This window comes from Microchirus variegatus (genome assembly GCF_963457635.1).
Source record: "Microchirus variegatus genome assembly, chromosome: 3".
NCBI classification, from domain to species: Eukaryota; Metazoa; Chordata; class Actinopteri; order Pleuronectiformes; family Soleidae; genus Microchirus; species Microchirus variegatus.
In genome coordinates this window covers 21,354,863-21,372,969 of record NC_139804.1, presented here as the reverse complement: position 1 = coordinate 21,372,969, position 18,107 = coordinate 21,354,863, and the positions used below count along the sequence as shown (strand labels likewise).

The window sequence follows — 18,107 nt, the reverse complement described above, 5'->3', positions numbered from 1 at the left end:
TGGCAATTTTGTGACTCATTGGACTCGAGCACTTGTCTGCATCAGCAGTCCTTTAAAAGTAGGAGTCTGACTGAGGCAGCAAATGTAAAATGTAAATCTCCAGACGTAGATCACTGCTTCTTGCCCGGGAGGCACCGAGGAGTTAAAGCATGTGACGCTAAGGAGCGGAGGTCATAATGAGACAATTCCTCGCGCTTAAAAATGCATTAACCGTAGCGACGAATCGAAGACATGGCGTCGAGCCGTGGTTCTCAAACTGCGGTACGTGCAACACCACAACACTTGTACGCAAGCTTGGAGGAAAACCAGAAATACCAGGGTATGTGAGCACTATTTGATCACCTCATCTCTCACTCCTTCTTAATCAAATTTTTCTCTCGTTTGAAGTATATGTGAGGAAGAGGAGGATGATATTTATGCCCCACTGTATTTTTATGTTTGTGATAATGTTGTTACTTGGGGTTAGGAGCTCAATATTTTCTCAGGCGGTATTCATGTAGAAGCATATTACTCATCTTCATATGGTGATGTCATGATGAAGTCGATATGAAGCAGTATTATTACAAGCGCTGCCAGTAATAATAACAAACAACCATTGTGACAGTCGTTGATTATTGAAATGACAACTCTATCTATCGTCTAATCAATCGGAGCTAACGGAGTCGGCACGACACAAGCGTCTGTCGTCACATTTCTCCATCTCATCAGAGGTGGGTAGAAAGCGAGATGACTCACTCCTATGTCGTTTAGCTCCACGGTGCGACGAAAAAGATGCGCCACAACAAAACTGACAATTATCAACAATTAACTTCATCGGCAACAGATTGTATCAGTTTATGTCTACATTTGGCTCTGCACTGTAAACACATGCAAGATATGCATTGCCACTCAAAATACTGGATGTTGCAGATTCATTTACACTGAAGGGAAGGTTCCCCCAATCAATGACAGGTCATTAGATTTCACTTTAACTGAGAAACGTCAATCAGCTTGACGGGAGCGATTCATCTGTAATGTAAATCCATACTGAAAAGCTTGGTCCCTTTCAAACCCGCAGCAGAGCGGCTATATCAGGCCAACGTGACATGTCCTTCAGTCACTCGACTGCTGCTGCTGTTTGTCGCCCAGTAGATTGCAGAACTAAATGAGACACATAGACAGAGCAAAAAATTGGATGGGAGCTCTCACTGAGCTCGGCAGAGTGAGTGAGCCTGCCGCTCTGTCTCTCTCTCTCTCTCTCTCTCTCTCTCCCCCTTGTCATTCTCCCTCTTGCTCTGCCAGTAATCCCTCACTACTCTAGAAAAAGTGGCTCTAAATTTAGCATCAGATTTATCATGCGGCAGGAAAACCTGCAGCAAACTAGACAACCAGAGAGAAAGTGAGTGTGCACACACAAGAGTCAGAGAGAGAAAGAGAGACAGAGCGAACGGGTGGCGGGGATCGCTGACAGACAGACGCTGTCTATCACTCGAGTCGTTCAGGAGCAATCAGACATCTCAGCTCTGAGTGGCAGCCAAGAAGAGCAAGCAGACAAGCTCTCGACTGGGGAAAGAGGCCCCAGAGGCATCTTAATACAAATTCAGACTGATCTATACAAACTTAGCATTTAGTATAAGGTTATCTAAAGGCAGTCAATCGGAAGCAGCTGCAGATTCATGAAGATGTTTTGTATCAAGAGGCAAAGGAAAGAAGTAGAGGAACGCTGTGCAACATTACACATATCCATGGTAAAATACCAAAGAACTTATTATCTGCTTATTAGTTTTAATTGATTTAATCAAGTTTTTTGGTTTTTTTTTTAATAATTCAACCAATTTCTCAGATTTGTTTTAGCTTTTTAATATGTGAATATTTTCAGAATTATCCATACAGCAATGGATTCATTTTGACATTTGATAATGACCAAACAACTAATCAATTGATTGAAAAAAATGTATCAAAAGAAGAATCGGTGACTAAAATAATTGTTTTTAAAATCAATGCCCTTATATTTTTTTGTTTATTGGAAACTGCTCCCTGTCACAAAGTCCACATAGTAAATCATTGGTTGTTGATCCACTGCTGCCTCCATCAGTCATTTCACATGTGTTATTTTGTGACTTTTGTGTTTGAATTGCTTTGTTCAGAATAAACCAAGTGACACAAACTTACCAAATGAGGCAGCAGTAGGCCAACAGCTCCTGGGTCTTTTTCTCTGTGGCCATCGGTGCAGAAGAATGAGTGGTTTCAAACTTTTGTTTTGCCATCAAAAAAGCTAAAAGCAAGATAAAAGGGGAATCATCCATCCATTTTTTTACCTCCACAGGGTCGTGGGGGAGCTAGAGACAATCTCAGCTGGCATAGAGTGAAAGGCAGATTTACACCCTGGAACTGTCCACAGTACCCGAAGAGAACCAAGCACACAGGGAGAACATGCAAGCGCTCCACACAGAAAGTCCCTTAGTCAAGCCAAGATCTAAACCTGTGACCGTCTTACTGTGAGGCAACAATACTAACCACTGTGACACTTTTTTTCCAAAATCTGTTTCTCCTTGTGTCTGTGATGTGCCCTCAGTGGGCATCTTAAGATGTGTCTTTGTTGTTTCACATTTAGTGAATCCCGTACCAATCTGGTGCAAAGTTGCAGAATTCATTGGTGACTGGATTATCAGGCTGAACACTGTGGGTATGTTCGAAGCTTAAGTAAGAAGCAGTTTAACAGAACAAGAAATAAAGCCTTGAAGCTTTAACTCATGTTTGTGTATCACAAGTAAAACGGGCTGTTTTGCAGCTCGTGTCGACAGCTTGGTTAATTAAAATCAAAGTGCATCTGTTTTGTCAGATGTACGTCTGGAAAATGTGCCGACGAGCAGATTTTAATCACAAAAAAAAACTGCTTTTACAGACAATATGTGCAGTATATTGCAGCGAAATGGCCTTTTAACAGAATGGAATACAGTGCGGTGCATGACGTCTACAATGATAAGAATGAATTTTAGCATGATTTGGTCCTTCACATGCTAAAGCCTGTGATTTGTACAGCTTCCCTTCCCACTGCTAACAAGAGCAAAGCAGCTTCCTGTCAAATGATCCATACCTGCAGCCTCCTGGCCCCTGAATCCCTCTCATCAAAGAGGGGTTCACCCAGGCCTGTCTGCTCACTCTCTTTGAAGCAGCAGATGAGGATGTGTGTGGGCGAAACAAGCACCAGGGCAGAGAGACTACATCTTCCCCCATGCAGAAAGAAAAAGACACCAGAAACAAAGGTTTCCACTTGAGAAAATGGGGGCTCTCTCTTTGTTTGAGCACATTTGTTCAGCTGCTCTCCTCATTAATGTCACTCATTGAGGAGGTACTTGTGGGCTGACCGAAGCAACGCCTTCCGCCAGTCGCTCTTGTGCACTGTAAACCGCTGCGTGACCCTGCAGCAGAAGTGAGATCAGTGAAGCAGTACATGGCCGTGGAACACTTAACACGACTCAGGCCTCTTTGAAGTGCCTGTAAAATGATCAAAAATATCTCTTCCGACTTTATCACCCCATGGGAAAATGTGTTGCTAGCCACCCTTTCCAAATTTGAAAGGTCAGCTAATTCTCTCTCTCTGATACACTTTCTCTATGCCAATTTATAGTATATGCTTTTACAGTCTGTTATTGTTACCTTGTGTTCATCATTTTCATATGCAGGTTGAAACACAGTCATTAACTGAAAGAGAAAAAGCTGTGTAGGAGGCTTAAAAGTGGATGAGGAACAGCCAGACACTGCTACCAGGGGGAGGTTGTGGAGCAGTTTGAAGTCACAGGCCATGCACTATGGTAAGACTGAGTACAGCAACAAGACACAAGATAGTTATACTACATCAGTGAGGTCACTCGCAGGCAAACATTTCAAAGCAAACTGGGTTTCGAGATGTGCTGTTCAAGCTCTTTTGAAGAAGCACCAAACACGAGCAAACGTGGACTGAGGACACAGTGGTCAGCCAAGGAAACATATGCCGTATTTCCACTACACGGTCCCACCTCACCTCGCCTCGTCTCACCTCTACACGGTTTGGTTGATTTTCCATTACAATATAGTACATCCTCGACGTGGGCGGAGTCCCCACAGCACGGCTGCATGAAACTGCTGTGACTTGTGCAGTTGTTTTTTCGATGTACTGAATCATTAGAATTAATTAATTAAAAAGATTTGTTCAGTTCACTTCCTCCATGACTGGAGCACACACTCCGTCTGACACAGTCACTGGACTGAAATACAGCGGCGGGGTTTGTGATGCTCGCCGGTCGCCATCGCAGGCTAAATAATAATCTCTGTATAGAGATTTAAAACTTTCCTTTCTAAATGTTGAAGATTAAGCCACGTTTTCAGGATTGTTAAGTCTTTTGAACTGATCTACAGTTCGGCATTGTTCGGTGACGGCACTCAGCCAATCAGTGGCTGGCAGTCTGACAACGTCACGCATAGTATCGCCTCAGCTCATTTGGAACCTCGCCTGAGCAGGTAGTAAAAAAAAGTACCGGGTACCAGGTACTATTGGTAATGGAAAAGCAAATAAAACGTGCCCTGCCGAGGCGAGGCAAGTCGAACTAGTGGAAACACGCCCTAAGTGTGACAGATTATACCCATCTACTGCCAGAAATGGTCTTGATGGAGGAATTGCATCGAAAATTGTGGCCTCCGAGCAACCCCAGCTATGCTGTGAAAGCATTCTTAACAGCACACCTGCCTAAAACATCTGTACTGTAGGTTCAATGTTTACAAAAATAAAGCAGTACTTGCATGAACACAGCATGTGTACTGCCGAGGATACAAGTGCAGAAAGTTTGGCAAACACACTGTACAACATTTTGGATCTGGTTTTGTTCACTGATAGCATATACAAACACTTTATTTCTTTGATATAATAATAATCTTCCATCCATTCTCTACCGCCTTATCCTCCACATGACGGTCGTGGGGGGTGCTGTGCCAATCTCAGCTGACATAGGGCGATTGTGACTGTGGGAGGAGGCCGGAGAACCCGGAGAAAACCCATGCACACACGGGGAGAGAACATGCAAACTCCATGCAGAAAGGCCCTTGTTCCGACTGGGTCACGAACCCAGGTATTCTTGCTGCAAATTTCAAGAGCGCTGATCACACCAACCATGTGGCCACATAATAATGATCTAACTAAACGCAATCAATTGCTAAATATTAATTAAAGGTCCACTGTGTAACATAGGTGGGTTCAGGGCTTTGAGACAGTGTGAGTAAATTTTACATCTACTCGCACACGTGCGACTAAATTGCTGCTTGTTTTACAAGTCAACTTTTTAATAATTTTAATACTTCTATTTGGGACTCTGGAGGCCCTACCAGTCACCAAAGTGTGAAAAGATGACTCATTCATGTTTTTGTGGTCCTCCTCAGTCTAAGTACAGGAGATTAAACACGCGATGTTGACTTCCGCGCTCCTTGGGACGTCACAATGCACTAAATTCCTTGAATTGTTGTCTCGCGGAGCTCCGCTTTGTCCGTAAAACACGCGAGAGTGCTGACGAGGGCAATGGCATCCGAAAATTGGTAGTCCGCTAGTTCTACGAAAAGTTCTATTCTTGGCTCCACAGTGCAGCACAGAGTTCTACACAAACTTCCAGCCTCAGAGGGTGTATCTGTCCAGTGGATACATGTTATACATGTTACGGCAATGTGCCTGCTAGAGCCTGCAAATGATCACTTTTCCAAATGCTAACTGCTGTTAGCTCCCAGTAGCCTCTGTGGCTGATGTCATTTCCTGTCCTCTAAATTTCATTTAACTTTTTTTTTTTTTAGATACTACTAAAACCGAGCGTTTTGAGCAGGCTGTTTTGGCAGGGTGATTGAACTGCTGTGGTGCTTCATCCTTTTGACCAAATTTTTTGACCAAAGCATGTCACAGACCTGTTCATTAGGACACCAGGGAACTAGGTTAACTTGGGGAAATAGGGTATAATATGGGACCTTTAAAATAAACTCGGGCTGAGGCCAAAATGCTCTGCATCAAGGCGGCATTTGACTACCGTTTAAATATAGCACTGTGTTTTGATGTGGAGGACGGGGGCAGCAATGCCGCAGCGCATAGAATGACAACCGTGGCACACGGAAGACGAAGAAGAAGGAGAAACACAATACAGGACGAGCTAATGTAGACACACAAAAATGGAGCGGGACAAGCAAACAGCGATGAGGGAAGTAGAGACTGAAAGCAGCAGCTCGTACATTCACACACACACAAGCACCTGTGTTATACAAATTTTACAGACTGCAATCTCCTAGTGGTAGACATGTCCAGGCAAAGAATAATCTATAACTATCAACAGCTTCAGTTAAAATAAACACTGACAGCTGCTGAACCAGTGAGGAGTTGTGTGTTTGTTTATTGGTTTTGGTTTTTGTGTTTAATCCTGTGTCTTTACTCAAGTGTTTTAAAGTTACGTTCGGCCTGAGGAACTGATTCTGAAGGTTAAGATCAAACAATTAAAATGTTCAGTTGGTTTGTTCGTTTTAAGAGACGCATTTAATTTTGACACTGAATTTAAAACAGCACATTGGAACTTCTGCATTTATTCAACTAAGTAGTTTTTGCATTGCGATTCAATTTACGGTGCATGATTCAAAATTTTCTGCTTGCGCTCCTAATGTTCAATTGGGGGCAACTGTGCTCCTAGTAATAAAAAGTTAGTCTGGAGCCATAGGGTTTATTGGCAGATATTGAATATACTACCCATTAGAATTTCTATTCTATTCTATTCTTCTTGTTAATATCAATAAATAACTATTCACTGAAGAACAAAAATCATATGTTCCGCTACTGTGTTGAGCAAAGAACCCAGAATGTCACTGATAAAAAGTTGCCTGTTGTATGACTCAGCTCTGCACTGCAGGCACTTACATCACACTGACTGAAAATAAAGCTAGCGCACTATCTGCATATATTACACTGTATATTATTGGCCAACAGGCATAATGCAAAGCAAAACTACTTGAGGCTGAGTCAATGTGATGGGAAGGGTAGGATTTGCCACATTGTTTCAAGATTATGCATAATTGTATCCTGTCCACATGGACACCAACTAATAATTGCTTTAAAGTTTGTGTAAAGTAATAATGTATATGACTGCCATTCCATTCCATATAAATAAATACAAACCACTGACCACTGCTGCGAATAAAGGTAGAAAGAATCATATCTGTGCTGTGCACCGATACATTTTTGCCTGAAGGAACAGGTCCAGGAGATGAGTGCAAGTCCTGTTTAACCTTCAGCCTTCCTCCACTGTGCACAGCCCTGCTATCTGCTGCCCCCCTTTTATTGTTGCCCATGTCCTTGAATTAGTTTCATGCTTATTCAGATAATGAATGCAAAAGTTTCCCACCTTCACCGTGAAAAATGGCTCTCACACGGGAGGAAAATATCAAAGTTTGTGCCAAAAAAAACCTAAAACACCCCAATGTAAAGTACAGCAAAAAACATCAATATGGCAATGTCACCCTCACGAAGAATAAAAAAAAAAAAAAGATTTCATGCCAACTTGACTCACCAGCATCACATATTTCCAGATAAATCAAACTGTGAGGAAGAGTCTTGTCAGCATATTGATTGGTATTAAAAGAAGCCACTCCTCACCACTACGGTCACCGTAATCTGCTGTGTTAACCAAAGAGGAAGAGGAAGAAGATGATGAGGAAGTAAAGACATTAACCAATACGTGATCAATGCTGGGGGAGCTGCTGAGAGACCAGAGAAAGGCAGACCCTAAAGAGTTTATGCAACTGAAAGGTAAAGTATGTCGGGTTTAACAAAAGCAAGTCATTAAAAAAATCTCAACACGGATTTGAGGGCATAGTAACCTTTAAAATCCTATAGGGATATTGGAAAAACTGCTTGTTTGATATTATAAGACTGTATATGGACGTGTAGATGACATTTCAAACAACATAAATGTGATTAAAGCACTAAATTGTTGCTCATGGGGGCTTTAACAGAAGTTGTGTTCTCGTGTTAGATAGATACCGTAATGTGTATCTATATGATTGTCTTGTAATATACTGATTACTGCCAAAATGACTGCAATTGTTATTGTGGGCTCCATATATATGTCGCATACCATATTGCACTGTGAGAAATTCTGCACTCGGTACGCCCTCTTTACCAGCCATTACAACTATTGTGAAGCTCCACTTAAACAAGTGCGCCTCACCTAAACAAGAAAATATCCCTTGCTGCTCGTCGGTTCAACAGCAACATCCCACATCAAAGAGAGCAAGATCACTTCAATCCCTCTTCACTCTGCAACCACAGCACCCAGAGTGACAACAGCTCTCTCTGTGTGATAACACACTTCAGCAATCGCAGCAAAACAAACAGCGTTCCGGATGCATTCATGCGGCACACGTGCACCGTCAGTAGTCAAACTCTGTCTCGTCTTAACACTCCTCAGTGTTCGAGCTCAACAAAGGCACCTAAACCTCAGCATCATCCCTCTGTTTATTTGTATGTGTGTGTGTGTGTGTGTGTGCCTGCAGTGGGCTGTGAGGACACATTTTGATTCAAACCTATTTTTGTAAGGACATTTTGACCTTGTGAGAATATTTTGTCTGGTCTTCACTACTTTTAAGGGCTTTTTGAGGATAAGGACCTGATGTTATGGTTAAGGTTAGAATTAGTTTTGGGGTTAAGAGTTAGGGTTATGCATTTAGTTGTGATGGTTAAGGTTATGGTAATGAGTCAGGGAATGCATTAGGTCTGAGTGTCCTCACTAGTGTGTGTGTGTGTGTGTGAGCATGCAGGACAGAATAAAGATCTTTTTACCTTGGGTTGAGCACGTCGAGGAAATGCAACTTTAGGGTCAATCTGCAGGAGGAGGAGCACATGATGTTCAGTCAGCAAAGACACACAAAAAACACTGTAGGACGACATCAGTTCTCCCAATGTGACACTGTGACATAATTCTCTACATATGCTGCCTTCTTATGGTGCGTTCACACCGAGTGAGACAGGATGCAAATTTCACTTCAGTTGTGTGCACGGGGCGTCGCAAATCCTGGGACCCAAATCCCACAAAGACACAAAATTTAGTTTAGTTTATTTTGCACACACAAAAAAAGGAAGGAAAAAAGGTTATTAAAATAGAAGCTGCAGGCTTATAGGTTGAAATATGTGAACATTGCACGGTGTGATGTTGCAATGTCCTGATACTGAATCAGAAAAAAAAGACACTAACGACTCTATGATGGAACCGTTTTTATATTTTTCAGTGCAAGTATTTTGACACAGGCAAGATATGCTTGAAATAAAAAAAAATAATAAAAAATCTTCATCAGTCAACAATGTTCCAAGACTGACAAACACTATACGATACAGATATCAACATTTATTCCTATTATCTACGATCTATTATCAACTGTGTTTTTTTCTATATTGAGAGTGGTGGGTCTGATCGTTACTTCATCTGTTTACATGATGTTCTAAATAGAAAAGGAATAAGGAGCAGATTTTGAATTATAATGATATATATATATATATATATTCACACAACTTTGGGTTACTTCCCATTTAATGAATATTAAAAAACAGTATTAACAATTAAAAATGAAGAAATACTGAACTAGAAATAATAGTTTAACTACCAACACCAGATTTTGCTTGTTAAATTTGAGCTTTGAACAGTATTAAACATATTTAAAATATGTTTTTTGTGTTTTTATCAATATCTCTTTATCTCCCAAAAAACAGAAACTACGTACATCTGTTTTTCCCACTTTCTGGCGACAAAGAAGCTGATTTGCTGGCTTCCTGCAAGAGCACGAGTGAAATTATCGTAATAACCTTGTGTTGGCTTGGACATGCAACTTCTCCGCTTTGAGAACTCTTTGGAATTTTTCCCAACAGCACAAACTGTTGTGCAATTACGGTAATGCAAAGTGCACTTGTGCAAATGTGTCATCTGTGATACGCTCGGTGTTAAAGGGTTTTTAAGATATATTTGGAAACTATAAGCGAGCCAGTATTTTGCATTTATTATTAGAAATGCTCTCATCGTAAAAGTAGCAATAACACAAAAATATAGTCTGGAGTGGAAGGGGGACTGTTTCAAAAGGCCAAAGCCTGCTGTCAAGGAACATACTGCAATATTTGAGTATATCTTCATTGTATTATAGTACTTATATTGTATTTGGAAGGACAAGGTCATTCTTATCCTTGACCGCCAATATCTAAATAATTAAAATGTTGCCCCCTGTGTGATCAAAGTGTTCTGAAGAAAATGTATTTACAACCCAACACGGCTGACATTTTATTGCCAGGTTAGAGTGACCCTGGCCTTCCAAAATGCCACCAAACTTTTTGTTGAAAGACTCCTCTCATGGTGTTCCTGAAATATGAAAGTCACGAGGCAAAAAAAACAGGATTTCTGAGACGACGGTGAACCTTTGACCACCAACATCTAATCAGTTTGTCCCTGAGTGAACGTTTGTCCTAAATGAAAATGATTCCCTTAAGATGTTCTCCAGATAATACATTTAGAGGAACATGGATGGACAGAACAACAACTGAAAAACAACATAGAAAGACAAATATGAGGTAACTATGTCGCATGTTTTCATTTCCTATTTTTTTGTTTTGCTTTATTTAAATCAGAGGAAATTATCTCAATGAAAAAACCTCACTAAAACAGTTGGACCTACTCAGGAAATCAAACTGCTGGGTTAATTGTGTGTGTGTGTGTGTGTGTGTGTCAGCTGAGCTCTGCTCCCACCAAGTGCTTGTGAATACAATACACACATGGGTGAACAGCACACAACGCACCCACTGTCTCTCATGCAATCAGAGTGAAAAGGTGAACGTACCCTTTTAGAGTCTAACTCGTGGAGCGGCTGTGCTAAGACTTTATCTACGCCAGCAGCATCTGCAAACGTGATGAAGCCAAAACCCCTGCAGAGAAGAGAGACCAAACAAAAGCACACGACAATTCGAACCATGTTTCCCACTCAGTCGCAGTTTTCAATTTACACAACACAATGACACACTCTGCAGCGTGTCTCATACATGTTGTTAATATTGTGGAGAGCAGACAGCGTTTCTGTTTTTTCGTTCTCTTTCTTTTGCCTGAAATGGCATTTTAAATTAAAGTGGAGTAGTGTGGATGTAGCCTTAAACAGATTACCCCCCCCCCCATAATAAATGGCAGTAGAGTGAATATGTTCCGTAGCTCCATGGTCAATGTCAAACTGCATTACCCCGTCATTCCATGAATAATCACTCCAGCAAAAATGCTTTCTAACCCCCTCCCCCATTCTTTTTTGCAAGAGAGGAAATGTTTCTATTCGTTTACCTGGAACGTTTTGTTGTCGGGTCTCTCATCACCATACATTCTCTGATTTCACCGAATTTACTAAAATAATCTCTAAGGCTGTCTGTGGAGGGGGAGAGAAAAAAAAACAAAGAGACAAAGAGGTTACGGGTTGATTTCATTTATATTTCCTTGTTAAATAAAAGAGATGCATGTGTTTTGTCGGCAGTGGCTGTCTCTGTGATACACAGGGGTCAAGTGGAGGACATGGAACCAGAAAACCTCAGACAAACACACACACACACACACAGAGAGAGAGAGAGAGACATGGATGCTGTTCGTACCTGGTGAAGTTTGCCAGCTGAGGCCACCGATAAACATTTTCCTGCCAAGTGAAAGAACAACAGAAGTCAGTCCAGGTTTTTGTCATCGGCCATTGATGTTTAGCTAACAAAGACTATTTTGAGAACGCAGGGTAAGTTTTGCAGATTATTTTACTATCAAATCAGTTGCATGGGCTGCTTTGGTATCGACAAAGGTGTATCCGCATTTTAGCCTGGCTTTCAAACATCGTGGTGGTGCGTCATCAGAGACTCAGCCACGTTTCATGGCAGTTTGCATCTTCTTCCTCTCCTTCCTTTGCCCCTTCCTCCAAATATTGCCTCCTCCTCTTCCTTCCCAGTATGTTCACCTCCACCTCACCACCAAGTGTATAATCCCTTCATATTAAAAAGGCAGATTTTTCATAGCCTTTTATTAAGCTTCAGACAAAGCACTTGCTTTAGGAGGAACACCATCATCTTGCACTGCACATGTTTCCACAGCAGCCTATGCAGACAAACCAGCCAGAATGTGTGTTTTTTTTTTGTTTTTTTGAAGCGGAAATTGATGATGAAAAACTACGGACAACTCCACCGACATTAAGCCAATGCAGAAGAGAGAGGAAACAGCAGAGTGAGTGTGAGAGTGGGTGAGGTGAGACAGTAGTCATTAGTGTTTACATCCTTCCTGGTGTGAGTAGTTCCCTGACGTGCTTGAGAAAGGGGGGGGGGGGGGGTGAGTGGATGACTTCCTCCATTTGACAGAATCCGCAGTCTCACCAATGATGTCACTAATTCTTACGCACTGGATCTTTAAAGCCCGGATCATACTTCCCCGTATCCAAATGTCAACAGAGGTCCACTTGAGTCCTCCGTGGACATTGATGAGCAGCTGTCAGTTTGACTATGAGTGGACCTGCACATGCTCTCAGTCCAGTCGGTCACCAAAGAAGACGGTATAGGTGGACAAGTCTTCTGGTGCCCACACATGTACAACTTAGCACTGAAAAGGACATACAGATGAGGACAAGCCTCCTTCTGCACTTAACTGACCCTCATTTCTGTATGAATGGAAGTGTGTGTGAATGCGGAGAATGCAAAAAGTATGACCCTGGCTTAAGAGTGGCACAGAAGACAATTTGAATTCCATTCAGAGCGTTTCAGACAGACACAAACACTTTTCAAACCACCTCCAATTTTTATTTGTTTTTATGTTTTTTTTTTGCTGTCAAAACTTACAACAACAATCTAGATGGCACTTGCACATGCAAGAAAAAAAAAATACCTGCTTTTCCTGGCAGTCTGAACAGACAAGTAAAAGGCTGCATGAGGTGGTGTATCTGTCTCTCTGCTGGAGACCTTGCTCCATTTACAACACCTGAGTCAGGGACACAGCAGGCTGTGAACTGCCACAGTCTGCAGCCTGGCACAGCCTCCTCCATGTGATGAACACCGACTGAACTAATAACATCAGTCTAGTTCAACTTCAGAAAGTGGTTGCCTTTGCATAAAAAAAAAAAAAAGAACCGTCTCCTCTCAGTCCTCTTGTCAAAACGCAGCCCGAGCGTGTTTTATGTAAATACAGCGCGACTAAGCGGAAGAAAAACTGTGCCGACTTAACCAGACAAAGCTTTAGATTCATAAAAGCCCTCCGTGACTCATCCTTTACCCCCGCACTTTTACCAACAAGTACAACAGTGTTAAACTCCCAACATTTCTGAGGGAAGTTTGGCGTGTGATCTTTCCAAACATGCATAAATATGGGATATGGTAATACGGCACATATGGGACACTGGCAGGAGAATATTCAGCAAACAGAGGCAGGCCCGTTTGAAAACAGAACCAGGTTAAGTCAATCGGATCCCGTGGAGTCCCAGATTCACTTCAGCATTAACGAATCATACGTAACAATCGCGCATGTTTCTGCTGACAGGCTGGAGTCACCTTACCCGGGGTCGTGTTGCGGATCAGCCGGGCTTCCTGACGGTGCTTGGCTGCCGTCTCCTTCCATGTCTGACCCAGGTACAGGCAGTGACAGGCGGACACAAGCAGGCGGTGGGGTCGGCAGTTAGAGCGGAGCGGATGGAGCTCCGGTGTCAGTGAGCCGGGGGGATGCAAGCAGCGCTCCGTCCGTCACACGTGGGATCAGTCCGGTCTGTTCTCTCCCTCCCTCCGTCCCTCCTTCCTCCACTGTCACCGACAAACCACGCTGACGTCAGTTTTCCACAGCCCGCCCACAAGGAACACAAATGCAGATGTGCATTAACCTGGAGTTCTTTCAATGACAGGTAGCGTCGTATATTTTTGAGAGGATTCCTGCCACAGTTGGAGCTGCGCGCTCATGTGACTGACATGCAACACTTCAATCAATCAATCAATCTATCAATCAATCATAAACTAAGGAGCTATTTACCACTAAATAGGAATTATTATAAGTATCATTATGATTATTATTATTCCCAATTATTATTATTATGTCCACTATATAATGAGTTGGCCATGGGCTCAAATCCGCAAGCCATTGCTTGGAATTAAGAAATTAGGCCATTCAAACATACATGTGGAACTATTCATCTTTAATTTATCTTAATCCATCCCGTCAAATGGACTGATTATCAATCATTTTTTGGTCTGAGTTGTCCTAACCTCAAATCCATCAATAATACTTAGCAGATTTTTTTTAAACAGTTTGAGAGTGCACATGGGGGGGGGGGGACTGGAAAAATGCAATTAGTGGAACTAATTGTAACTGGGAAAGACATTTTAAAATAACTGGTTTAGTTTCTTATTAAATTCCTGGGGATTTAGTAGTTGCTCTTCCCTTTGCTCTAATAATCAATGCAATTAACCACACACCCTGGCTGCTACTCACATAGGCAGTCCAATTCTTCCACCCAGTTTTGCATTATGAGTCATGTGAATCGTTCCTGTGGTTCAATCAATAATAATTGAAAAGAAAGTGTTCTGATCATGTGTTCCGGTCAGCCTGCAGCACGAACAGCTGTTCAAAAGGATGTACAATGTTGAAAACGCTTTTCTCTCTCCTGCTTACATGTACTGCCATCTGCTGGACAGATCGTCACCTCGTCGTCTGGGGTGAAGATATGAAGATTTTTGTTTTGTTATTTCAGGGCAGAACACATTTTTTCAGCTATTACACTGACTGATGCATTACAAACTGTGAATATGTATTCAACTTTTTTGAAATTAAATGAACTGAAAGCTTCCTCACAGAGCTCACACACAAAACTGTGTCCAGTACGGGTTTTAGTAAATGTTTCCATCTGATTTTGTATTGTCATATTCTCTCGTTTGTGTCATTTGTTCTTGTAAAATTCACTTTGTTCTCTTTGTTAGAGAAAGGCATTGGAACATACTGTACATAATTTCAGGTGTGTGCAAGACTTTTTTTTAATATTTATAATGTATGTCAAAGATGTTTGTTCATCCAAAAGTATTTTGTGATTAAGTAAATACAACGGCAGGTACATTGTTCAGAAATGATTCACGTGTAATATCTATTTGAAGGAACAGAGAAATGTCATTTCTACATGAAACAAAGCATTTTATTGCATCAAAACATTGCATATTGTAATGTGTCTTCCCTGAATTGTGTCATAGAATTAGGCATAGATCAAGAGGCACATTGTTCTTTAAGGGAGAGGGCATAATATGCAAATTACAAATAAGGTAAAAGGTGGGGAAAACCCTTTGGATTGAAACACTTCCTGCACTCATATCAGGTTAGAGGTGCTCTTTGGGTGAGAAACATGTGGAAGCAAAGTCAAAGAAAACCCTATGATACGTTTTAAACTTTGAAAAAAATACCTTTAATGTAATTGCATAATCAATCAACCCTTCAAAATACATACAGTATATACAGACATGTGTCATGTTCATCAGAGTTGGAAAAACTCCCATTACATGCACATGATTGCCAGTTTAAATGAATGCAGCTGAACAGATGTTCTTAATAAAGTGCTCAGTAAACTCTGACTATGTATTGTATGAAGTCACCACAAATGTTTACATTTCTGTGGATACAAAATACCTCTGTCCATTTACAGCAAGATAACTAAAGAGTTAAGCATCGAGTGTAGAGACAAAATGATACTCTCTAAAACATGCTTGTTTACTAAGTATGCTGTATGTGTACACTACTTTCCCACAATGCTATATTGGCAAGAAATGCTCGAGCTGCAAGACTCAGGCACATTCACAATGTCTTTAAAAATAAACAACATTGCTGGAGCTCAGCTGTACATGGTTGAATTGTTTGAACTACAGCCAACATCAACTCAGAGCATTCCCAACTGCAAATGCACATGTTCTCCTTTGCATATGAGATCTAATCACTGGCGGTTACTGGACACAGTGAGTTGTCCACTTGTGATTGGGTCACTCAGGACAAGCGGTAATGTAGCACATAATTTGTGCAGCACAGGAGTGTTTTCACAGATTTAACTACACCACAACGTCGCTGTCTCATAACCAAGACTTAATACGTCCCATTCTGGTCATGTTGGCCAACTTGACCTTCACTTTGTCTCTGCTCTCTAGATTTCTTTTGGAGATGCATTCCACAGTTGAGTCTGTCTCAAAGGAGATAGCTGGGGCATGTGTAAGCATACCTACTGTCTTCTCTGGGGCCATGGCTGCTGGGGTCTGCAGAAGAAGCTGGCCCCTCAGAGAATGTTTGAAATGCAGCAGGAGAGGGTTGTGGTTTGAGTACAGTTTGCCCATTTCCGTGTCCTGAGTGCAGCAAGTCGAGCAAGTTGAGTGGAGGACACGGAAAATGTGGACCCAGCCAAGGTAGTGGAGCTCTGCGATGTTGAGCACAAAGCAGCCCAGGCTGATGCTGAACATGAAGTTCAGGAAGATGGTCTTCTCCGTGGCACGTGATACAAAACAGTCTGTACGAGTAGGGCAAGGGTATGTCTGACAGCGGTATAGGTGAGGCACCTCAAAACCAAATAGGAAGTACTGGCCCACCAAGAAGGTAATCTCCATGACAGAGCGTAGTAACACATGAAGAATATAGATAAGTAGAACTTGGTTGGACTGCTGGGTTGGGTCCTCCTCTAATTCGCCACAATCCTCTGGCAGAAAGCTTTCTTCTAATCCATCGCTCTCCCTCATGTCCCATTCCTCTGTGTAATGTGGACAGTAAGTGGGCATGTCGGCACTCTGGGCCACCATGCCATCCTTTCCCATGTGGCCACATGTCTGTCCGGGGGCCCTCTGTGCTAACACTTGTGCTCTTTGGTCATCTTGCCTCTCATCTTTGGCGATCTTATGCAGAACATAAACTATGTAAAAAATAGATGGGGTGGAGACCAGCACAATTTGGAAGACCCAGAACCGCAGATGTGAAACAGGAGCAAATGTGTCATAGCAGACGTTGCTACATCCGGGCTGCCGCGTGTTACAGGTGAACTTTGACTGCTCGTCACTGTAGACAGCGTCACCCACCAATGCCACCAGCAGGATACGGAAAATGAGCAGCATGGTGAGCCAGATCTTGCCTATCACAGTAGAGTGATTCTGAACCTCGGACAGGAAGCGGCCAAGTATGGTCCAGTCACCCATGGTTTATGCTTAAAGAGAGAGCAAAAGATTATTTAATCTGTGTTCGCTTTTGTAAACAGATGGACAAGAGAGTGAATGTTTAGATTAAGAGTTTTATGTCAGTTTGGGATTAGATCAAGGTTCAGATTTAGACATATACAATGTATCTATAGATGTTTAACTTTGGAAATGTTATCAGCTATCAACAGGTTTGGGCAAATCCTTCAACAAAACAAATTCCAAGTGATACTGAATGTGACATTTTATAATTCTGTTTTATAAACGATGTGCTAGAGTTCCCTGCATCACACATTCTGATCTCATATTAACTATTAATATTTAAGTAATAATATTAAAGTTTACCTGAACATTGTGTGTTTATTTCTCACAATGGTTTTTACTATTTAATCATGTTCAATCATGTGACTTTGACTTGGTGGATTTGTGTATTCCAGGGGTTTGTTTATAAAGATATTGGTCTCTACAACACTTTTTGTTGTTGTCTTATTTGCTCATGTATTATTTTACTATATATTATATTTTACTTATTGGTCTTCATGTTTCGCAGCTATCAATAAATACAGAGAAAAAGAAATCTAATGTGTCTGTACTCGCTTTACTGTCAAACACGAGCAATCATTTCAGAAAATTCCATTCAATGATACTGAAACTAAAAAGTAAAGGAGTAACAGAGAAATATATATATATATGTGTTTTTCTTCTATAATTTACATACAGTGAAACTATAGCGTGCATAGTGGACTATTTTTATTATATGTTAATTAATGTTTGTATTACATTGGCATACAATTTCATGTTGTTTTATCTGCCAAATACTGTATCTGCAATTTCAAAAGCTGCCATGTATAGCTTTAAATCATAAACTGTAAACCACACTTCAGTTCAAATCCCAGAGGACACGTCCGCT

At 41.5% G+C, this 18,107-nt stretch overlaps 2 protein-coding genes across 8 annotated transcripts in view; both read right to left on the bottom strand.

Annotated features, from left to right (window-relative positions):
• Positions 1–13,622, bottom strand: part of LOC310925217 (RNA-binding protein Musashi homolog 2) — a gene marked incomplete at both ends in the record, with an annotated part of 117,357 nt that extends 103,735 nt beyond the window's left edge. For all 7 annotated transcript variants that reach the window (XM_083887100.1, XM_083887101.1, XM_083887099.1 and 4 more), the window contains 5 exons: positions 8,813–8,854; positions 10,849–10,933; positions 11,334–11,415; positions 11,636–11,676; positions 13,561–13,622. In XM_083887100.1, coding sequence (XP_083743226.1) covers positions 8,813–8,854; positions 10,849–10,933; positions 11,334–11,415; positions 11,636–11,676; positions 13,561–13,622 — 312 coding nt within the window. The remainder of the gene's footprint in view (positions 1–8,812; positions 8,855–10,848; positions 10,934–11,333; positions 11,416–11,635; positions 11,677–13,560) is intronic.
• A 2,474-nt stretch (positions 13,623–16,096) lies between these two features.
• LOC310924837 (gap junction delta-2 protein) lies at positions 16,097–17,200 on the bottom strand (the record flags this gene model as incomplete). Its single annotated transcript, XM_083886680.1, has 1 exon — positions 16,097–17,200. One exon carries the CDS (start codon positions 17,198–17,200, stop codon positions 16,097–16,099), a length of 1,104 nt encoding a protein of 367 aa, XP_083742806.1.
• Between the last annotated feature and the right edge of the window lie 907 nt (positions 17,201–18,107).